General features: G+C 42.7%; 1 protein-coding gene across 1 annotated transcript; it reads right to left on the bottom strand.

Moving 5' to 3' along the window:
• Positions 1-3251: 3251 nt before the first annotated feature.
• hpn (hepsin) lies at positions 3252-22758 on the bottom strand. Its single transcript, XM_060901005.1, has 10 exons — positions 22722-22758; positions 22489-22618; positions 22238-22357; positions 21525-21565; positions 21237-21402; positions 20293-20489; positions 9859-9954; positions 7723-7865; positions 7438-7602; positions 3252-3713 (listed from the first exon to the last, which is right to left on the bottom strand). The coding sequence occupies exons 1-10, from the start codon at positions 22735-22737 to the stop codon at positions 3660-3662; spliced, it is 1128 nt and encodes a 375-aa protein (XP_060756988.1). The 5' UTR covers positions 22738-22758; the 3' UTR covers positions 3252-3659.
• Positions 22759-24660: the final 1902 nt, after the last annotated feature.

Raw genomic sequence — 24660 nt, 5'->3', positions numbered from 1 at the left:
TTTTCACAAATTGCTGCTGTTATTTCGCCGGTTTGCTTACATTCTAAGCGGAAATTATTTTGTCGGACGTTTTGGATAAAGTTTTTATTTATCGAATTTGCAAAAAATTACAATAAAAATGCCCCATTTCTCAAAATCCAGTGAATGTTGATGGAATATATATATATATATATATATATGTTATTTACCAGCTGGGAGGTCCGTATGGTGAAATACCGTGACCGAGGTCTTGAAAGTACTGAGCGAGGCCCTCTGGGCCGAGGTCAGTATTCAAGGCCGAGGTCACGGTATTTCACCATACGGACCGACCTTAAGCTGGTAAATAATATATTTGTTTTTTTCTTTACCAAATTCTAACAGAAAACGAGAGCGCCCGAAAGGGAAAACCGAGCTGCCATTTTGAATCCTCATTCATGGCTGACAAATGGCTTCCTCCTCGGTATACAAGTGCACTTCCATGGCAGAAAAAAAAAACTACATTTTGCCACCTATGTAGTCCCCTATTTATACAAAATTGAGTCATTCAGGATTCAGCCATGTTTTTGCTCGGCGTCAGCAAGTTAGAGGTTCTTAGCTTTCTCCTGAAATGTTTTATTTTATTTCTTCTTCCTCAGGGTAGTAAAACTCGCTTTTGCTGTGAACACTGTCGTTATCGCTATCCATGCTGTAAAATTAATGCTATTCTTAATATTTTTGATAAAAATCTTATAAATAAATCTTATAAAAAAGATAAATGTTGACAAAAATTGCTACTATGTTTGTTGTTGTTGTGAACGAGCGAGTCGCCAGAGGTCCATAACTGGGGTCCGTACCGTAGGATACGGACCCGCTCACCAGCCAATCAGAGTGCAGGATTTGATGGAAACCACACCGTGAAAAAAAAAAAATGTTATTTACCAGCTGGGAGGTCCGTATGGTGAAATACCGTGACCGAGGTCTTGAAAGTACTGAGCGAGGCCCTCTGGGCCGAGGTCAGTATTCAAGGCCGAGGTCACGGTATTTCACCATACGGACCGACCTTAAGCTGGTAAATAATATATTTATTTTTTTCTTTACCAAATTCTAACAGAAAACGAGAGCGCCCGAAAGGGAAAACCGAGCCGAGACGCCATTTTGAATCCTCATTCACGGCTGTAATGCAAATGGCTTCCTCCTCAGTATACAAGTGCACTTACATGGCAGGAAAAAAACTACATTTTGCCGCCTATGTAGTCCCCTATTTATACAAATAGAAGTCATTCAGGATTCAGCCATGTTTTTGCTCGGCGTTAGCAATAGTTAGAGGTTTTAGCTTTCTCCTGAAATGTTTTCTTTTATTTCTTCTTCCTCAGGGGAGTAAAACTCGCTTTCGCTGTGAAGACTGTCGTTATCGCTATCCATGCTGTAAAATTAATGCAATTCTCCTGAGAAATGCTGGCAAAAATTTACAAGATTTTTGATAATCTTATAAATAAATCTTATTAAAAAAAGATAAATGTTGACAAAAAATGCTACTATGTTTATTGTTGTTGTGAATGAGCAAGTCGCCAGAGGTCCGTAACCGGGCTCCGTAACCGGGGTCTGTACCATAGGATACGGACCCGCTTGCCAGCCAATCAGAGCGCAGGATTTGATGGAAACTGCACCACGAAAAAAATTAACAGTTATTCCACAAAATCGAGTTGTACATGAGCTGATACACGCCTCGTCAGCTATCAGCTCATGAGCTGTACGACTCGATTTCGTGGAATAACTTAAATATTCCATCACCAGACCTGACAATGTTTACGCTTTTTGCATCAAAGCTCTGTGAATTATTTAATATCACTCAAAAAAAACCAGATGTTTTCTCTCCAGTAAAACATCAGATGAAGATGGACCAAGTGATAATTTAAATCTGGAATGATTTACGTCTGTGTTTTGAACACGCCGATATTAACGGATACTGCCTGGAAGCTCCGCCCACTTCCTCTCAACTTCGCCCTTGCTTTCTGTCACACTAAGTGGAGATTGTTTTTGTTTTGATTTGATGAATATAAAATAAATAACAAAAATAATGAGGCCAATTCAGGATGTTTTACATCCTTCAATATGCCTTAAATATAAAACTCCAGCTGAGGATTCTAAATTTAATTTAATTTTGTTCTGCAAATTATATTAAATATTGAACTCTAAAATAATACGTCACACCAGAAGAGATGTTGAAGATGTCAGGCATGTGGAAAAGGATTTGTAAAAGGATTATATCAAAAACGTACTCTTATATCCTGCAGAATTACTTCTAATTCCGCCATCCACTTGAGTTTTTGTACTTGCCACTGCCTGCAAGCAGCTCCTGACTGCACAGATTTTCATATTAATATTACACTACTGTACACCGTCCCCTACTCCAACCTCAAATGGTGAATAAACTATTTATTTATCAATAATTAAAAATGGAAAAATCAGTATCGCACAAGCCGAGTGTACACGGATTAAAACCTGCCAAAAAACAGACACCATTTAATTTAACTTTCCTTCTCATGCGGTATACTTCCTGTTAACAAATAAAAGATTGTTTTGTTTCATTAAATTTTTGTCCAGCGCTAACTTCCTGAATTCAGACCTTCTGTACACTCTTAGGAACAAAAACATACTTACAGTAATCGTACCTTGCCACTGAGGTTCCTTAAAAAAAAAAATGGAGATTTTTGACATTTATATCCATCTAATTATTTATACTTTTATGGAATCTTTTTAAAAGGTCCAAAATTTTCACATTTCCATATGAATGATTCATACTAACAGTTCCCTTGAGCAGCAAGTAAAAGCAGAGGTGCTAACATTTATGGTTTACCTGTGTAGAGTTTTCTGACATGAAAACGACATTTAAGCTTTGTTTTTGTGCCAAATTGATCTGAACTTTGACCAGGAACCGAGACAGATGTTGCGTTTCTGTCCTGACAAACCAGTCGTTCAATTAAAAAGCAGAGTGATAGCTATTTATTAATTAATTAATTTATTTATTTATTTATTATAACTATTCTTTCATAATGTAGTCTCTGATCATGTTCTGTTTTAAATATACTTTGTGTTTTGTGTTTGGATCAGCGAGTCGGATTTCTGTCAAGCTGCTTTGTGACAACGTTGTTCAACTGAACACGTATATAAAAACGAGTTAAACTGAAATGAATTAAAAGAAGTATGAAGACTGATTTTTTTCCTGATGCTCATATTTTTCACTGCAGTTTATTTCTAATTGCGTTCTCATATGTTTTGTAAAAACTGTCGGAAATTAAATTTGACATATTATTTACGCCTACTGATCTACACTCGCGATTCTTTTTTTGTGGGAAAGTTTATTTTCTTCACAATGCTAGCACCTCTACAAATATACGTCTCAGTACCTTTTGTCCAGTGAGTGTATGAAGTTTGAATAAAACGCACCCTTTAAACCCTGCATTAGTTGTTTCTGTGGTTCCCTCCTCTATAGTGTGTCATTTCATAATTACAGAATTACAGCCGCTGTTTACATCAGTTGGTCAAAATTAACATTTGACTGAAAGGCGTCAGTCTGAGTGACGGCGAGGCAACAGGAGACTTGGCTTCTTTCTGATCGACTGTTTTGGTCTTGGGGACTTTGTGACGTCCATCGCAGACCTGATCTCGGTCTTTTCCGACAGGTTCGATTCTCAGGTGGCCTACGCTGTGGCCACACGAGCCATTTTATGGACTCCGGGGGAATTTTCATAAGTCTAAGCACACAGAAACACACAAACATAGCAGATGAACATAATAATAATAATAATAATAATAATAAACAACGCAGAAAGTTTGTCATCATTTCCCGCAGGTCAAATCTCCCAAACTGGATGATCAGTGTTCCGGTCATATTTGATTATAAAATACCAAAATGTCGTACTCAGTGGAGATCATTTGTATAAACACATGAGTGATGCTGCAGGTCTGCCGCAGTCCTGCTCAGGCTCCGCCCCCTGTCACACGCCCCTACGTCATCGTTTGCACCTGCGCTTTGTGATTTACGTCAGTGTGTTCCGTGTGTGTGTATATATAGTCCCTGATTTCCCTGTATGCTTTGCAAAGTTTGCAAAACTCAGATAGTTTTTGTTGTGCTTGGGAAGGTGAAGGGGAGGGGGATGGGGGGGGACTGTTTTGCAATAAACAGGACAAAAAAAAATATATTAATTCCTAATGTGGATTAAGTGAATTATATTTTAAGGAAAATCCCAAAATAAAAAGAAATACAATTTTATTTTTTTATTTAACAATTTAAAATAATTAAATTTAAACAGTATATCATGTTCATGAAAGATAAAGTTCATCAATTACACAATAGATAGATAAATAGTGTGTGTATATCATAGTTGAGTAACAACATATAATAGTTTTGCAGTTTATGAGCTCCACATATCTGTTAATGGCTGTGTTTAAAAAAAAAAAAAGTATTGGTACTCCATCCTTAAAAGAAGAACTGAAGGCAAATTTTTTATTATCAAAATTCTATTTATCTCATTTTATTAGATATCGGAATGCATTTTTGATCGCTATTTTGTCGCTGCTATAGCAAGTTATGGGTGTTTGAAATATGCTCTGTAATATATCAGTCCATATGTCAAAGCGATGGCTGTAAACGAGATTCGCTGAGACCTGTGCGAGACATCATAGGACGGAAGTAAAACGTACAGCGGAAATCAAACTGACCAACATCTGCCAACGTTGTCAAAAGACGCGCGCGCCCTCTTTCGAAAGCTGATGTAATCAAGCCGGAAGTTTGTTTTGTTTTGATAGCGATCAGGAAAGTTTGAAAAAAGTAGGCAGTAATCGTCATTTAAACTCGTTTTTGTGCAATATTTTGTTTGGAAAACAGTTTTCAAAATGTCGGCACTGACACCTGGCTGACACTTCACGTTTCGAAGTCTCGCACAAGTCTCGTGAAGATCGCGCGGATAAGCGACGCCTGCCGTGGACCAAACGAACTAAATTCACCATGGCTAAAAACCGAATAGGCCGATAAGTCTAATATTTAATTGCAATTAATTGCCAATACAAGCCACGATATAAGGTTACTAAAACTGAAAACTTAATTGACACGTTAATTAAGAAATAAAGCAAGTTTAAAAATGACTTCAGTTCTCCTTTAAAGTATTTACTGCAGAATGAAATGTGTGTGTTGTGATTTTTTTTTTTTGAGCTGTAAACTAAGTGATATGACTGTACTGTTATGAAACACCTCAATGCTGGTGTTAATATTGACAAAACTTTCAAATTTGTATATTTCAGATTCTTCTAGTTTTTATTCTATGCATATAGCTACTTTTGTTTTTGTCTTTGCTAAATCCTTCTACTTTAACTGTTCAAGCACCAATCACCAAAGCAAAGTCCTTGTATGTTCAGAACGTACTTGGCAATAAACTTGATTCTGATTCTGACAAAGTGACCATTTTCATAAAAATCAGCATGGTATGGATTGAAAACGGTTCAAAACGCCAGCTACTGGTTACTGAACCTCGCGAGGCCGATGCTGAAGTAGAGCCGAAGATTTGATATTTCTGTACGTTGTTAAATTTTTACTAAAAAGAAAACGTTAACACCTTCTAATCAGAGGTGGGCAACAAACCCCCCACCTCCCCGAGCCCCGCCTCTTGAGTCAGACTCTGTGAAACTGCACTCATTTTCAAATATGTACATGCTGATCGAGACTCATCACTCAGGGGAGTTTACGCCCCCTTTTTCACATTTCTCAAATGTATGCAGTGGGTGGAGTTATGCTCAGAGTTAGGGGTGAGTTAATGGAAACATGAACACACCCAAATATTATCTGATCCATTTTCTTTGATGAACAGGGTAGAGGGGTGCCAATACATTGTGAAGTGCAGAATCAGATGGGCTGTAATTTGTTAAATGTAGACGAACTAAGTGGATCTGATAGAAATGAGTGTACATAAATCAATAAATCTGATTTTTTTTCCCTAATGGACAGTCATAAAACACTTTCAAACAGGAGCATGAAAAGCTGCACAGTGACGAGACAGAGTGTTGTGTTTCAGTCATGTTCAGAAAATTTCCTGGAACAAATGAAAAAAAAAAGGAGGACAGTGTCTCCTACTGTTCCTCTGTCGTGCTGAGATTCGCCTGTAGAGCTGAGAGCAAAAGCTGGAAACATCAGAACTGTGTGAGACCCTGAGCATGGAGCTCTGTGACTCGATTTTGGGCCGCACCCATAATGAAGGACAGCATTCTCTCTCTCTCTCATTTTTTTTTTGGCAAATCCATAGTGGATATAAAAAAGATCTCTATGAGGCCAACAGGACAGAAATATGTGACAGTGATAAAGAGATATTCGGAAACAGCAGCTCTGACAGTAGTGCAGCAACAAATCACAGATTTATATTCATGAGCTCGTTCTAATACGTTATCGTTGCCATAGTAACAGCTCATTCACAGGGACGTGTACAGCAGATGCTAAAACTTATTTTAAAAATGTGTGTATCATTGATATAGTGAAGTTTACTGTGATGGAACACTTATGGAAGGAGTCACCAGTGTCAGCGCTTTATACTTTATATATATATATATATATATATATATATATATATATACACACACATACTGTATATATAATTCCATCCACATTCACTGGATATGAGCAATCATGGGCTCTGATTAGCTAATCTACTACTAGGATATCAGCTCATATACCGTGAGTAGAGAAAAACAAAATGGCGGAGCGTGTTGCTGAACCAACCGAGGACGAAATAAAAACTCGACTCGAAAACAAAGCCACAAAAATCATCATCAAGTATTTCAAAGAAACAGAAATAGCTAAAAGAATAGAGTCGTCCCCCCCGCAATATCTCCTGTTCCACACTCCAGACCAGTTGGTGGTGGTAATACACCTTTAAAAAAAACCCTAAAGAAGGAGAAGAAGAAGAAAACCCCAAAAATACAAAAAAAAGGCAACAAAATATGGAATAAAAGTGTTTGGTGGTAAGAACATATCTTTATTTTTCAAGAATTATTATTATTATTATCACATTTTTCGCAAATTGCTCGTCATGTCGCTGGTTTGTTTACATTCTAAGCGGAAATGATTTTGTCAGACGTTTCGTATAAAGTTTTTATTTATAGAATTTGCAAAAAATAAAAATGCTCCATTTCTCAAAATCCAGTGAATGTGGATAGAATAAAACAGTTATTCCACTCAATCTCGCTGTACATGGATTATAGACAACTCGGTGCTACGTGCCTCGTCATCTATCGGCTCATGTACGACACGATTTCGTGGAATAACTAATATATATGAAGAATAAAACACTCTGGGATATGTTTGAATCTCACATCGCATAAACATCCCAGAATACTGAAATGCTGGCATGACCTGACCCCCAACTCGAAGTTTTACTGTGATAAATAAACAGTGGTAAAGGTGTGTGTGTGTGGGGTGGATTTTCTGTTCACCCTCATGGCACTGGATATCCAGGGCAGGAAGCGGGTCACTCGTGTGTAGACGCCGGGTTTCTTGGCCATGGCGCAGCCCGTCCCCCAGCTCACCACGCCCAGCAGCCTGTAGCGACTCGTCTTAGAGAGACAGTCGGCTGCTACGAAGGGACCACCGCTGTCTCCCTGAAGTAAACGCATAAACAAGGACTGATTATAAAGCACTATGTTGTCTCTCAGTATCTTAATGTGGAATGATGGTACAGTGGCGCCACCTTGTGTCCTGAGAGCGCTCTGGGTTATTACCTGACATGAATCCGTTCCTCCTTTCTCATAACCAGCACAGAACATGGTGGTGGTGACCTGGTTGTCATAGTAATCAGGAGCGTTACAGACAGCGTCGTTGATTATGGGAATGTGGGCCTCCTGGAGGATCGTCGCCTGCGTGCCTGAGGACGAGGGAACAATAAAAAGGGCATCAGGAGATGACATATCCCCCCGGCCCCCACATGAAACCCCACTCCAAAGTTTCCGAAGTTGAATCGGTTGCCATAGAAATACGGAAAAAATAAAAATCACAGAAATCCCAAAATGTCAAAAGGCACAACTCCTCTAGTCACTTAACATAACTGAGGTTTCGCGAAAAAAAATTCTAATAGTTTTTGAGTTATGCTCCAGAAACTAAAATGTTTACAGACGAACAGACAGACGGACAGAGCGATAGCTACCCCCCGACAAAAAAGAGCATCAGGTAACAGAATACAGTGGATAATATTTTGTTCAGGACATGAAGATCAGTAGAAATAAAAACACACCGAGAAGACGTGATGAGAAAGACCTCAGAGCCACAGTGAGCAAATACTGTACGAGTAAAATCTTTGGCATTACTATGGTACAGTGTCTACATACAACTTAAAGGAGCAGTGTGTAATATTTACAGGTGTATAAAATTGCCTCTGAGGCAAACTGCAAGTGCCCCTCACAATCTTTTCAACTCCTGTGTTAAAACCACATGTGCCTTATGAATGGACTCTTAAGAAACTTGTCAGTGCAGCTCTATTAAATCTGGGAGCAGGGCTCATTTCTGGGCCAGAAAAATGTCAATAGAAAGCTAAAATGACAGATTTAGCCAGATCTCCTGCACAGAAATATTGCAAATTGCAGCTTTTCTTCAGTGTTGAAGGTATCTTTGAGATAATATAATTATTACAGATTTAGAAATTCTCTTTTGCACGTTGCAAAGGGCATCTTTAATGATGACATAAAACAACACTGTCCTGGCACGTATGGCTTTGGAAACTGAATACGTAAAACTTGCTAAGAGGTTCACTCACAGCCCAAATGATGCAAAAATATATATGACGCGGTACGCGGTGGTCCGGACTACCGTTGTGGTCCGGACCACGCCGTTTTCAGGTGTGGTCCGGACCACCAAGTTCAGAAGACAAATAAAAAGTCTTACTGTGATGTTGCATGGTTTAGGCCTATCCATAAAGATAAATTATTTTTCACTTCCCTCGTGGCAGCTCCCGCTTTTTTACATGCGTTAGAACTGGTATCTTTTATTGCGCGTGTGTTTTACGCATGCATTTCTCTTCCGGTTTGAGAAAAAATAACAAATGATGTACGACTTTGTAAAAAAACTCGTATTAAATGACAAACACAGTATGATTTTGGTAAGTTTTTATTTATATCGTAATATAATACAGCATACGGTGAACCGGACCACAATCCAGGAAAAATAATTAATTAATGCCCTCGTTTTGTATGGAAAATACGGTGATCCGGACCACCGCGTACCGCGTCATATGACAGTTAATATAGGGCGTGTCAGCACAAAATGAGTCCAGCGGAATACGTGACAATGACACGTGAAACATTCCCGCTAATTTCTCTGGACTGGCTGTGAATAATTTAACAAATGTTTTATTTTAATTTAATTTAGAATATCCAATCAAACAACTTTTCATTTTTTGACCTACGGGACTCATTTTGAGTGACACACCCCATATGCAAATATAGACTTTTATTTCCCGTAGCAACTTAAAGCAGCGGTGTGTAATTTTTACGATCTCTAAAGTGACCTGTGGATCAAACTATAAATGCTACATTTAATCTTTTGTTATTTCCCTGAACTGATAAAAACACTTGTGGACTGGCTTTTAAGAAACAAACAAACAAACAAACAAATGACAAAATAGCAAAGCAATACTGTTCGGTCTGGGGGTGGGGCAAATTTCTGGGCAAGAAAATACGTAAACAGAAATCAAGACATGATGAAATTTTTCTTTAAAAAGTGAACTAAACTTCTTTTAAATGTACCTGAACATTTTATGGATGCACCCAGACATTCCTTATCGCAGTTCTAATGCAAGGAATGTTTCTACATGCTATGGTTTGGTGCTTCACTATGTGTATGTGTGTGTGTAAAGGATGACTTACCGTAATACTCGACGTTTCCCCAGCCTGTCACAGTGCCAATCTGACCATCCACCAGCCGCTGACCATAGGTGGGCAAACACACGGGCTGGATGTAATCTACAGCAAGCAGGAGAGAAAAGAAGAAGTGTACGAAGATCTGGAGTGAAATTCGATTTCATAAAATCGGTGAAATGTAGTTCCGTCTGAAATGTGGTGATTGTGATATCTGTTTATTTCTGTAATATCTCACAAAATATCAGGCCATTCTGTGGCTGGGAAGTTATTTAATTTGAGGGGATTAAAGCAAATAATGTGCATGAAATCGCTCGCTTGGCGCAGTCAAGCAGACAGAGGAAGTCCGTGTGCGCATGCGCAGGTTTACCTTCTTCTTCTTCTTTTGGGTTTTACAGCAGCTGGCATCCACAGTGTTGCATTACTGCCATCTACAGGTTTCCCTTTGAGCGTGCACTGACAGTTCCATCATTCTGTCGCTAAACGAACAGCTGATCACACCGAGGTGCTCGCTGAGCGCCCATATTTATTAGTTTGGTCCTGCGTTTCCTTTCCTTCGTATAGAACATATCTTTTCTTCTCGCTTTCTTTCCGTTACTGTAGTCGTTCTTTCACATTTCATTCGCACACTCACGTCCTCCATTTTTCTCTCCTGTTTCAAATTTGTATCCCACAATGCCTTGCATGAACGGGGAAAGCTCACCACGGGATGCATAATGTAGTATCCTGAATTGGGTCATGGTGAAGCAGGAAAAAATAGCAGAGAATTTAGGGCTACGTGGCCTTAAATACATTAATTGTTCTATTAATAAATAAATAAAAAAAATAAAAACTAATAAAATTGGGGCGGCACGGTGGTGTAGTGGTTAGCGCTGTCGCCTCACAGCAAGAAGGTCCGGGTTTGAGCCCCGTGGCCGGCGAGGGCCTTTCTGTGCGGAGTTTGCATGTTCTCCCCGTGTCCGCGTGGGTTTCCTCCGGGTGCTCCGGTTTCCCCCACAGTCCAAAGACATGCAGGTTAGGTTAACTGGTGACTCTAAATTGAGCGTAGGTGTGAATGTGAGTGTGAATGGTTGTCTGTGTCTATGTGTCAGCCCTGTGATGACCTGGCGACTTGTCCAGGGTGAACCCCGCCTTTCACCCGTAGTCAGCTGGGATAGGCTCCAGCTCGCCTGCGACCCTGTAGAACAGGATAAAGTGGCTACAGATAATGAGAGATGAGACTAATAAAATTGGAAGTCTGTGATTCGAATTCAGTAGCTTTCAGTCCACTAAACAAAAATAAATCAGGTATCGGGGAAAATTCTTTTGACGATCTCATCTCATTATCTCTAGCCGCTTTATCCTTCTACAGGGACGCAGGCGAGCTGCAGCCTATCCCAGCTGACTATGGGCGAAAGGCGGGGTACACCCTGGACAAGTCGCCAGGTCATCACAGGTCCGACACATAGACACAGACAACCATTCACACTCACATTCACACCTACGCTCAATTTAGAGTCACCAGTTAACCTAACCTGCATGTCTTTGGACTGTGGGGGAAACCGGAGCACCCGGAGGAAACCCACACGGACACGGGGAGAACATGCAAACTCCACACAGAAAGGCCCTCGCCGGCCACGGGGCTCAAACCCAGGACCTTCTTGCTGTGAGGCGACAGCGCTAACCACTACACCACCGTGCCGCTAAGTCTAGCTTTAAGGTTGAATCATATGTAGTTAACTAAATAAATTGAGCAATTCATAAATAATTACTGTGTGAATTAAAAATAATAATTTATATAATATTGTAATATTTGGATATGATTTTAAAATTATCATAAAAGGTTTACAAAAAAAAAGCCCTGAGAAAGTAAAGCAGAGTTAAGCCAGTCTTTATTTCTGATAAGAATAAAATCAACTCTCAGGAGAAAAGCCAGGTTCGTTTGTTAGCTGATACTAGCGAGGACTAAACACGTTTCGTAAACATTTCTGTGAAATACACCTACAACATAACCTTGTACACAAATTTGGAGATCAGAAAAGTGTCCAATTTTGTGTAAAAAAGATGTTCGTGTGAGACGGGAGCTCACCGAGGAGCTGCGATTTCACTCGACTGTGCTAATTAGGTTGACGTCTTTGTGCAGGAGCTCATTCGTGAAATCTGAGGTTCAGGTGGAACAAACGTCTGCAGTCACAGCGTCTCTTGTTAAACGGCTTCAGACAGATTCACCGATAAACCCAGATGACCGATAAAACCAAGGTGTTCACTGATATTCCCTTTGTAGCTCTCGCCAATCAGTTTTCTGATATTTTACACAGTTTCAGTTTTCAGGAGCTGCGAACTCACATCTGGTGCACGACTGAGATCTAATAAACACCCAGCAGTGAGCAGGCGCGCCACAATTCCATGATATATATATATATATATATATATATATATATATATATATATATATATATTAGTCCTGAGTATTTGAATGAGAGCGTGAAACTGCTTCGTTGTTGCACCTAAAATGAACATTTTACAAATTCCTGCTCTGTGATTCCAGACTTTTCTGATAGTATTGTCTTTTGTTCAGGCCTGAGATCTGCAGAAAACAGAGTGGCTTTGTTCTCTGCACTTCCTGGCAACCTGAAACCGGAGGGAGGATCTACAGCCTACGACACTGCAGCGTTTCCTCAGAGTCAAACTCAGCCTTCTGATCACTGCGAAACCAAATATAAAGCACTTTAAACACAGTACTTGGCACAAATCACACAAAGGACTGAAAGTTTTGTTTTAATTTTCTCAAACATTTCTGGAGAAAAAAAAAGCGCCATCTTTCCTCGTCATGGTCATTTGATTTATAGCTAAATTACCCATGTATGTGATCTGCACAGAAAATTTCCATTTTTAACCCTTTGATGCAAAACATGGGTCAAAAGTGACCCGGCTGAGTTTTTATCTTCTATATCTTTGCAATAAATTAATTCCATCATTCAGTATTCAAGGTATTCCTCAATTAACTTGTTTTTGATCATCATACATCCTTATTTTATTTTTCCTTTCTTACTTTTTGAATAAAAACCCTTTTTGTGTCACTACCCTTCTAATGCACAACATGGGTCAAAAACGACCTGCATTCATTTTCCAGGTTATTTCATGTATGGCTGAGTGTTTCTATGATATACTTTTGAAATAAATTCATTTTGTCATTTACTTTTCCAAATATGCAGTAAATATCTTGTTTTTGTTTAGCACAAATCATCATTTTTATTTTTCCTTTCTTAAGTTATGAACAAGCACAGCTTTTGTAATTCTACATCAAGTTTACACACATGGGTCAGAACCGACCCGCATGCATTTACTCCAGCGTTTGGTGGGAACTGTGAATTGTGCTTGTGTCAGACATTTCACAGCTCAGCACACACAGCGCCCTTTGCCCATCTCATACATGGAAGTAATGTTTTTCAATTGTTCTAACATTACCTTAGAAAAAAAACTGATGATGTTTAGGTTCCCTTGAGAGTGAGTAGATTACTTGTCAGAAAGTTACAAGTAATTACTATTAGCTACCGAGCTGTCGACATATTCTACTTTAGTTAGCTAATTTTATTGTAGTTGGCTTAGCTAACTACATAGTTAATAAATAAATAACTGGCCCCTTTCACTGCTAAAGTAATTACTTGAAACAAATTATTATTATAGTATTAAGACATTTAATTTTAAATCACACTTGGATGACCCGTGTGTAGTAATATAAAAAGTATTTTTGTTCATAAAGTAGGAAAGAAAAAATTAATGATTTGTGGTAATTAAAAACAAGATATTTAAAGAATACTTGGAATATTCAATCATAAAATAAACTGATTTCAAAAGATAGAGCAAAGAAAAACTCAGTCAGCATGAAATAACCTGGAAAATGAATGCGGGTCATTTTTGACCCATGTTGTGCATTAGAAGGGGTGTGCATATGTTTTGCATCAAAGGGTTAAACACTCAGCGTTGTGCTGTTAGAGGAAAATAATAGACGACGGGGTGCGGTGATGAACAGGAGTCACTGTTACTACACTGAAGTTGATCATTTTCCTCAAACAGCACATCCTGAAGAGATTTATTCCTCAAACACAAAAGAACATAACATCATTTTAATCATTTTTTATTTATTAAAGAACCAGAACGTCAAGGACAGAGGAGCTCATCTGTCCTGCCATCAGAACCAAACAACCATGACGACCTAAACATCCAACAGAACTGAAATGTGACTATGTGAGAGAGAGAGAGGACCAACCTCCACGACAAACTGTTTACAACAGGAACATCAACAAAGGACTACATTTTGTTCCCCGAGGGAAGATCGACCCAAAACATCGATCAGAACTGAAATCACATGATAAATAAGAGACGAGATACAATTCTAGTCAGAAGAAAATGTGTTACGTGACCAAATGACTAATTTGTTCACAAAAAAAGACAATACAACAACCGAGTGTTGTGCAGAAGGTCGAGTTCTTTCAAAGAAAACAATCAGAACTGAAATCCATTGAGAGCTGAAGGAGGGAGGAGATACGATTCAACTGAAAATAAACAAAGCTGTAAACAAATTGTTTACAACAGGAAAATCAACAAACAAACGACCAAGTTTTGTTCCTCAAGGAAAGCTTGACCCAAAACATCAACCAGAACTGGAATCGCGTGAGAAATGAGAGAGGAGATACCATTCTAGTGAGAGGCCTGGAAAATTCGTTAATTAATTTGGTATAATTAGTAACTCGTTAGCAAAAAATCTGACAAAACAAGGACCAAGTTTTGTGCAGAGTGACGAGTTCTTTCAAACAAAACAATTGGAATGGAAATTTGTGAAGAACTGATGGAGGAGATACGATTTAACTGAATTGTGGACGACGGACTCAATGCCATGGCAACAGATCATTGGCCTTATGACCAGATGAGCTAATTCTAATGAGAAGTTAATCGTTAAGGTGACTGTAACAGTTTGTATGGGTGGGTGGAGCACAGAGGACGGCAGGACAGAGATCAGGTTCGGCAACAGGGTTTTTATTGCCACACTTTTCAGTGAACAACTCTTAGACTAAACCGACACACACACACAACCGGCGTCTGGTTCAGGGATGAGCTCCTCTGCTTTCGCTCTCCCTCCTTAAGTAGGGCGCGGTCACTGGGAAGACACACACAAACACAGGTTAATTGACATCAGGTGTAGTGATTCTGCCACTTACCTTCCCTGACTCTGCCCTCCTGTCACAGACCAGCGCTTGACCACGCCCCCGCTGCCACATACCCCCACCGCCCGACTCAGGCCGGGCGGCTGTCCGGCCTGCAGCCAACCCCCCCCCTTGACGGGAGAGGAAGTCCACCACGACCATCTGCGCCCCGGCCTGTGGACCACCTTGAAACTAAAGGGTTGGAGCGCCAGATACCAACGGGTGATCCGCGCGTTGGCATCCTTCATGCGGTGGAGCCACTGGAGGGGCGCGTGGTCCGAACAGAGGGTGAAAGGGCGTCCCAGCAGGTAGTAATGGAGGGCGAGGACCGCCCACTTGATTGCCAGGCACTCTTTTTCGATAGTGCTGTAGCGCCCCTCCCGCACCGACAGCTTCCTACTGATGTATAAGACTGGGCGGTCCTCCCCCTCCACCTCCTGGGACAAAACAGCCCCCAGCCCTCTGTCTGACACATCCATCTGTAACATAAAGGGGAGAGAAAAGTCAGGGGAGTGTAACAGTGGCCCCCCACACAGTGCGGCCTTTACCTCAGAAAAAGCCTGCTGGCATTACTCCGTCCACTGGACCGGATCTGGTGCCCCCTTTTTAGTGAGATCAGTCAGCGGGCTGATGACGTCCGAATAATTAGGTATCTACGATAATAGCCAGCCAGCCCCAGGAACTGTCTCACCCCCTTTTTGGTCTTGGGCCTCAGGCAGGCCGCAATTGCTGCGGTCTTGTTAATTTGGGGACGCACCTGCCCGTTGCCCAAGTGGAAGCCCAGATACCGTACTTCCACCCACCCAGTCGCACACTTCTTCGGGTTGTCTGTGAGACCCGCTCGCCTCAGCGACCTAAGGACGGCGCTCAGATGTTCGAGATGCCTCGGCCAGTCATTACTATAGACGATAATGTCGTCGAGGTAGGCGGCCGCATAGGTGGCGTGGGGGCGGAGGACCCTGTCCATCAGCCACTGAAACGTAGCGGGTGCCCCAAACAGCCCAAACGGAAGTGTGACAAATTGGTGTAAACCAAACGGTGTGGAAAAGGCCGTTTTTTCTCGGGATAGTGGAGTCAAGGGGATCTGCCAATATCCCTTCGTTAAGTCCAGTGTCGAATAAAAAAGTCAATCGAGCAACTCATCAATACGAGGCATTGGGTACGCGTCGAATTTAGACACCGTGTTGACTTTTCTATAGTCCACACAGAACCGGACCGACCCGTCGGCCTTGGGTACCAAGACCACCGGGCTGCTCCAGTCACTGTGGGACTCCTCGACGATGCCCATTTCGAGCATGGCCTCGAGTTCCTCCCGAACCACCTTTTTTTTGTGTTCGGGTAGCCTGTAAGGGCGGCTACGCACTACCACCCCCGGGGGCGTCTCAATGTGGTGCTCTATGAGGTTGGTGCGGCCGGGCAGGGGCGAGAACACGTCCGAAAACTCGGTCTGCAACTGGGCAACCTCCGCGAGTTGGGTCGGGGAGAGGTGGTCTCCACAGGGGACCGGAGAGGTATCCGATGTCAATGCGCCTTTTTGAACCTCCGGCCCCAGCTCCGCCTTCTCCGGAACCACCGACACCAATGCTACGGGGACCTCCTCGTTCCAGAGTTTGAGTAGGTTGAGGTGGTAAATCTGTAGCGCCCCACCCCTGTCCGTTCGCCTCACCTCGTAGTCGACGTCCCCGACTCGCCGTGTGACCCCAAAGGGTCCTTGCCACTTGGCGACTAATTTAGAGCTCGATGTGGGCAACAGTACGAGTACTTTATCTCCCGGTGTGAACTCTCTAAGGCGCGTACCCTTGTCGTACAGGCGGGCTTGCCGTTCTTGGGCCTGCCGCAAATTCTCCTGGGTTAGGTGCGTGAGGGTGTGGAGTTTTGCGCGCAGGTCAATAATGTATTGAATTTCGTTTTTACTGGGTGAAGGTCCCTCCTCCCAATTTTCTCGCAGCACATCTAGAATGCCACGTGGCTTACGCCCATATAATAATTCAAACGGGGAGAACCCCGTGGAAGCTTGGGGGACCTCTCGCACTGCAAATAACAAGGGTTCGAGCCATTTATCCCAGTTACGTGCGTCCTCACTTACAAATTTTTAAATTATGTTCTTGAGGGTGCGATTAAACCGTTCAACTAAACTGTCCGTTTGTGGGTGATACACGCTGGTGCGGATCGGCTTAATACCTAATAACCCATACAGTTCGTTCAGTGTTCGTGACATAAACGAGGTGCCTTGATCAGTCAGAATCTCTTTCGGGATTCCAAGTCAGGAGATGACGCGGAAGAGTGCCTCCACAATACTGCATGCTGAGATATTGCGAAGAGGCACGGCTTCTGGGTATCGCGCTGCATAGTCCACGAGAACTAATATAAAGCGGTACCCTCGTGTTGACCGATCTAATGGCCCGACGAGATCCATCCCAATTCTTTCGAACGGGGTCTCGATTAACGGTAGAGGGCGCAAAGGCGCGTTTGGAATGGCCGCAGGATTTACTAACTGGCATTCGCGGCACGCCGTACACCACCTACGGACATCGCCGCGAATCCCCGGCCAATAGAATCGGGCCATTATTCGGGCTAGTGTCTTATCCTGCCCTAGGTGTCCAGCCATGGGATTAAAGTGAGCCGCCTGGAATACCAATTCCCGGCGGCTCTTCGGAATTAAAAGCTGCGTGACTCGCTCTTTAGTTTGAGTGTTTTGCGTCACTCGGTATAATCTATCCTTCAAAATCGTGAAGTGGGGGAGGACGGGGTGGCGTTCGGCTGGAGCGTTTGACCATCGATTACTCTCACTTGGTCAAATGCATGCCGCAGAGATTCGTCTCGCGACTGCTCTAATGGGAAATCAGCGAGGGATTCCCCAACAGAGAGAGGAGGGGCTGGCGGCTCCTCACTCTGACGCGGAGATGACGTAGACGGCTCTGCGACAGCTGCTCCCGCCAAAGCGACACCGGGACCTCCCCCTATTGAATGGCAGGACCCACTCTTCACTAAGTGTGTCATTAAATCCCAAAATCCTGGGCAATCAGTCCCCAAAATTATAGAGTGGGTAAGGCGAGGATTAACCACCGCCTTCACTATAAATTTTTCCCCTCGGAAAAAAATGTGGACCGACACCAAAGGGTAGCTGTGAACGTCCCCATGAACACACAACACCTTCACCCCCTGTGCTCCCCCCAATGCCTCGTTTTGCACCAGGCTTTGGTGAATTGAGGTCTGATTACAACCAGAATCCACCAATGCCTGATATGTATCCCCTTGTATACTCACCGGTATGCGATACGCTCCGGCCCGATCAAGGGCGGCTCCTGGCGCGTCGGGGATCCGAACCACCGCGCCCACCTCCATTACCGTGCACTGTTGTTGGAGGTGGCCCGGCTCTCCGTAGCGCCAGCAAACCAGCCCGGGCTTCCTCTCTGCACCGGTGTTCTGGGGCTCACTCACCTGAGGGGGGGGAGAGACAGACACAGAAGGGAGAAACAGGAGGGCACCGTGGGTGCGGTGGGCCGGCACCGGTGGCGCCGACCCCCGCCTCCGCGGTGGGGGAATGGGGCGAGGGCAAGACACAGGAGGAGAGGGAGAGACAGAGAGAGAAGAGGAGAGGAGAGAAGAGGCTGTCTGCTGTCCTGCCGCCAGGACAGACGCCATATGGTCCTCCGCCAGCTCGATTGCCTGATCCAGCGATGCCGGGCGGTGGCACTGGACCCACTCCGCGGTTCCTGCTGGCAAGCGTGCGACGAATTGCTCCAGTACCACCTGGTCGATGATCCCCTCGGCGTCGCGGTTGTCGGCCCTCCCTCAACCACCACCAGCAGGCGTCCCGGAGTTGCTGGCCAAACGCAAACGGCCAGCCGACTTCCTCCAAGCGCAAAGCGCGGAAGCGCTGACACTGCTGCTCAGGAGTGCGCCCCACACGCTGGAGGACGGCCCGGCGGAGGTCTGCGTAGGCCAGCTGGCGGTCGGCAGGGAGCTGTAGTGCGGCCAGCTGTGCCTCTCCCGTTAGCACGGGGATAAGGCGCGCCGCGCGCTGCTCCATCGGCCACCCCGAGGTCTCCGTGACTTGCTCGAAGAGCGTGATGAATGCCTCAGGGTCGTCCTGCGGGGCCATCTTGGTTAGGGTGAGGGGGGACGGGCCCGCGGTGGGAGCGCTGGTGGACCCCGCCGACGCGAGGATGTGCTGGAACGCCTGACGATCTTCTTGCTGGGCCAGCACCAGGGCCTCGAACCGCTGTTCCTGCTCCTTTTGGAGGGTGACTAGCGCCTGGTGCTGGCTTTGCTGGGCCATGGCGAGGGCGTGGACCAGTTCGGCGAACGGGGAGGACTCCATGGGGCTGTTCAGCTGCTGCGCTCCAGATCCCGGGTTTCGGCACCACTGTAACAGTTTGTATGGGTGGGTGGAGCACAGAGGACGGCAGGACAGACATCAGGTTCGGCAACAGGATTTTTATTGCCACACTTTTCAGTGAACAACTCTTAGACTAAACCGACACACACACACAACCGGCGTCTGGTTCGGGGATGAGCTCCTCTGCTTTCGCTCTCCCTCCTTAAGTAGGGCGCGGTCACTGGGAAGACACACACAAACACAGGTTAATTGACATCAGGTGTAGTGATTCTGCCACTTACCTTCCCTGACTCCGCCCTCCTGTCACAGACCGGCGCTTGACCACGCCCCCGCTGCCACAGTGACCTAATTAGCAGTTCAATCGCAAAAAATTTGACAATACAATGACCAAGGTTTGTGCAGAAGGACTATTTCTTTCAAATAAAACAATCAGAACTGAAATCCGTTGTTTTGTCAAATTTTTTGGCAACAAGTTGGTAATTAGGTCAAACTAACGAATTTTCCAGTCCTCTCACTAGAATTTTATCTCCTCTCTCAGTTCTCACCCGATTCCAGTTTGATTCTGAGTGAGTTTACTCCGGGTGCTCCGGTTTCCTCCCACAGTCCAAAGACATGTGAATTAGATCAACCTGCTGCTCTAAACTGTCCATACGTGTAAATGTGAGCGTGAATCATTAGTTGTTCGTCTTTGCATAGCTCTGCGATAGATTAGCGACCTGTCCATGGTGAACCCCGCCTCTCACCTGAAGTCAGACGTGATTGGCTCCAGTTTCCCCCATGACCCTGATGAATAAGTGTTGTAGCTAATGGATGAATGGATGGATGGACGGATGAATGGATGGATAGACGGATGGAATCTCATCCTTGTGATGCAGTACAGATGTGTGTAGCATTTTCTGACTCAGGTTCGCGACTCACCAGTGAACTGTAGAGGCTTTGTGAGAGACAGCACGGCGATATCGCGGCTGTTATCATCGATGTTGGCGTCGACGAAGGGCAGGTAACTGCTGTGATAAACCACCGTCTTCACCTCCGCGATCACCACGTTCTTATGGATGGGCGTGTTGTAGATGGAGCCCATCAGAACCCTCCACCTCGACACGTGACGATATCTCCTGATTACACACAAACGTAAAGTGTCAGTGTGGGTCACAAAAAGTGACCAGATAAACCCCAAACACGTTTATTTTACTTTCAAATAATCAACTTCAAAGCAGTAAGAGTCACTCTGTTTCATCACACCAGCATGTCGGTGATTATTTTACTCGAACAGCACAACATATAAAACAATTATTCCACGAAATCGACGAATAGCCGATGAGGCACGTAGCACTGAGTTGTCTATAATCCGTGTACGACAAGATTGAGTGGAATAACTGTTTTATTCTATCCACATTCACTGGATTTTGAGAAATGGAGCATTTTTATTTTTTTTGCAAATTTGATAAATAAAAACTTTACACAAAATGTCAGACAAAATAATTTCTGCTTAGAATGTAAAGAAACCGGCGAAAATGACAGGAGCAATTTGTGAAAAATGTGTTAATAAAATAATAATTCTTGAAAAATTAAATAGATAAACAAATAAACATTCTTACCATCAAATACTTTTATTCCATAATTTGTTGTTTTTTAAATATTTTTTGGGTTTTGTTTTCGAGTAGAGTTTTTATTTCGTCCTCGGTTGGTTCAGTAATACACTCCACCATTTTGTTTTTCTCTACTCATGGTATAGGAGATAGCTGATATCCTAGTAGTAGAGTAGCCAATCAGAGGGCACGATTGCTCATATCCAGTGAATGTAGATAGAATAACGTGGTTTATTCCTTATTGCATCCATGATATTAGTGGGCATGGCTCACTCAGGGAAGCAGTGTGCAGCACTGATGATCCAGCGGTCTGAGATGATGGATCCTCCACACTGGTGAACGCCGTCGTACTGCAGACTGACCTGCCACGGCCACGAGCCCTGTCGCGCATCCACACCTCCGACAATCCGCTCCTCGGGAAGCATCCGCCGCCCACAATCTGCACCCCGACACGACAAAACACTGAGAAATTCGTTTACACCACTCTCATGAGTGTCCATTTTTATATCCAAGATATAACACAATGCCATACACACTGTAGTGTCCGGAATTCGATCTTACCTTGACAAAGCACTTGAACAATCTGCCCTTTTTCACATTTACTGAAAGACAGACAGGTCAGTGTTACAAAACGATTCTTTGAAGCGATTCGAATCGTTTCAGTTCAGTGCATTAAAATGATCAGAATCTTTTACTCAGTGATTCATTCATTCAGAAGAAGGGATTCGATTATGATCTTTTTTTTTATAAACAGTCTCGTGTAGAAATGGGCAATGATATCAGATAAATCTTTTCCAGCAATCGTGATATCACATACAGTGTGTTTCATGATAATGAGGTTTGCCAAGAAACTGTCAAATTTCATTAAAAAAAAAATATATATATATATATATATAAAACTGAAAAATGAACGAGCTTTCAATGAAAGTTTAATTTAGTATCTAAAAAAATGCTTATTGTTTGTTTTTTGTACAGTTTTTTAAGCTCAGGACAAATCAATCAAACATCGAGTTAATTCAGGTTTATTGAGAACGTTCCAGCACAACAGCACAGCATTTAAGAAAAATATTTCGAAATATAGTTTAAAGATACTTTCTTTAACATCTAAAAAATTTAAAAGACCGAAGAAGAAGAAGAAGAAAAAGCTGAAAAGTCTGAAAATATCAAATAAAATGATTAACAACATGTGTGATAATGAATAAAATTGTATTGCGATGTAATTTATCAAGGTATTGATATGATCGTCATGTCACCCAGCCCGGGTGCAGCCTCACCACGGATACAGCACCGTGCCGATCTTCTTGCCGTAGGTTAACTCGCTCTCTTTGACGCAGAAGTACTCGTGGTTGCTGCTGCCGCTGTCGGGAGCGCACGTGACCGAGAAATTTATTGCCCTGTGAAAGGAATGTGCAAAAACAACAAAACAAACAAACAAAAAACCCAAGTGAGTTTATTTTTTGTCCATTTTCTCCAACATTGTTCTTTTTCTCTATTTGCTTCAGTAACAATTTTCTCCACTGGTTACCTGATGAAGCCCATCTCTTCACAGCTGATGGCGGCGAGCAGCTGATTGGCACTGGACGAGCAGACGTGTCTCCACCGCCGCTGGGCGGAGTCAAACACCCGCAGTCTCTGGTCCGCCACGCTCACCTGCACTGTAGCGAGAAGTAAATGTGCAAAGGGCAAAGTTAAAGATCAGATATGATTATAAAATGTGGAAAACTTCAGGTGTACAATTTTGTTCTATTATTATCTTACCGTCATATAAACCCATGTCCTCTGAAGTCTTGATGTACGTCGCTGCAAAACAAAACACACAGTCGGGGTCTTGAGACTTTATTCGATTTAATACAGTAATGTTGTTTGCAGAGGGACAAGAGTTTGTTCATGGATTTAAAAGCCTGAAGAAAGAAACGTATAATCGTTGTTATTCTATCCACATTCACTGGATATGAGAAATCGTGCACTCTGATTGGCTACTCTACTACTAGGATATCAGCTCATATACCGCGAGTAGAGAAAAGCAAAATGGCGGAGCGTGTTGCTGAACCAACCGAGGACGAGATAAAAACTCTACTTGAAATCAGAACCGCAAAAAATACACAAAAAAGCAACTAAATATGGAATAAAAGTATTTGATGGTAAGACCATATCTTTTTTCATTTTTAATTTTTCAATAATAATTATTATTATTATTATTATTATGTTTATACTGTTTATTTATACTGTTTATATTGTTTGTCTGAGTGTTTAGTCTATGTCTAGTTCCTATCTAGAGTGTTTATACTGTTTTTTATTGTTTGTTTGTTTTTTCAATTATTCTATTTTTATTTTTATTTATTGCATTGCCTGTTTGCACCGTGGGTCAGAGAGGACTGAAATTTCATCTGTGCTGTATGTCGAGCATGTAGAGCATATTTGACAATAAAGTTGACTTGACTTATTATTATTATTATCGCATTTTTCACAAATCGCTCCTGTCGTTTCGCCGGTTTGTTTACATTCTAAGTGGAAATGATTTTGTCTGACGTTTTGTATAAAGGTTTTATTGATCGAATTTGCAGAAAAATAAAAATAAAAAATGCTCCATTTCTCAAAATCCAGTGAATGTGGAGAGAATAAAACAGTTATTCCACTCAATCTCGTCGTACATGGCTTATAGCGCTATCAGCTCATGTACGACTCGATTTTGTGGAATAACTGTTAAATACGGTGATGTTTTCATTAAGGAGAAATTGATTTATTTTATTTTATGTAAGATTTCTATAAGGAGTCTCCAGTGTCAGTGATGTCTAACAGTCAGAGTTGAAGCTGGAACTGTAAGATTTCGACAGAGGAGTTTACGCTTCGAGGACACGTCAAACTGCATTTTTAAAAAATGTACGAATAACAAACAAATAATCCAGGAAGGTAAGAGTAACTCTTCATCTTCACCTCACTCTGTGGTTTGTTATTTTCGTCCAACAGCACACACAACACACAGTGTTACGTTATTCCTTATTTAACACACATTTCCCAGAGACCACGGCAGCAGGACTCACCCAGGGCCCAGATTGCGGCTCCCAGTCCTGCCAGGACCACAGCGGTCACACCCACAGCGACAGCGGCTCGCCACCGGCTACACAGGGTCATCCCTGGTGCTCCTGTCAGACACACAACACAACACAAGAGGCACGTTCAGGACAATCAAAATATCCAGAAAGCATTCGAGATCTCGCTGGAGCCTCCTTTCTATCCTGGATGAGGTGTGTATAATAAATATTATATTATCATCATATTCCAGCACCCTACATGGCTTGTTTTTTGTTGTTAGTTATCGTTATATGATGTGTTATTGATGTTATTAACACGGACATGAGAAATGATTTTGTCGAAATCCAGAGCGAGACAAAAACGAAACACAACAACGTCTGTGTAGAGAGACGAGAGAAGAATGAGATCAATAGTCCAAAGTCAGCACGTCCATGGACACAAAGTAAACTGGGGATTTAATACCAGTGCCATAATCTACTGCCCTCGCACGCACACACACGCACACACACACACACACACACAGCGAGTGTCACACTGTCCCAGGACTGGATTCATCAGATCTGGCCATGAGGCGGTGATCTGTTATATAAAGCTCCATGTGCAACAAGCACGCCAAAAACTTTACGTACAATTCTTAATAAATCCTTACAGCTCACAGCAGACT

The sequence above is a fragment of the Neoarius graeffei genome, chromosome 19, assembly GCF_027579695.1.
Source record: "Neoarius graeffei isolate fNeoGra1 chromosome 19, fNeoGra1.pri, whole genome shotgun sequence".
In the NCBI taxonomy this organism is placed as follows: domain Eukaryota; kingdom Metazoa; phylum Chordata; class Actinopteri; order Siluriformes; family Ariidae; genus Neoarius; species Neoarius graeffei.
The sequence above is the reverse complement of the archived record's forward strand: the minus strand, read 5'-3'. Positions and strand labels throughout refer to the sequence as shown.

Bases quoted from the DNA above. Each gene is read 5' to 3' on its own strand.
- hpn (XM_060901005.1), bottom strand. The intron at 22,358-22,488 runs GTAACCAGTGGA...TTCCTTTCACAG, and splicing joins GAAGAGATGGGCTTCATCAG to GGCAATAAATTTCTCGGTCA. The intron at 7,603-7,722 runs GTAATAACCCAG...CGTTTACTTCAG, and splicing joins GAGGAACGGATTCATGTCAG to GGAGACAGCGGTGGTCCCTT.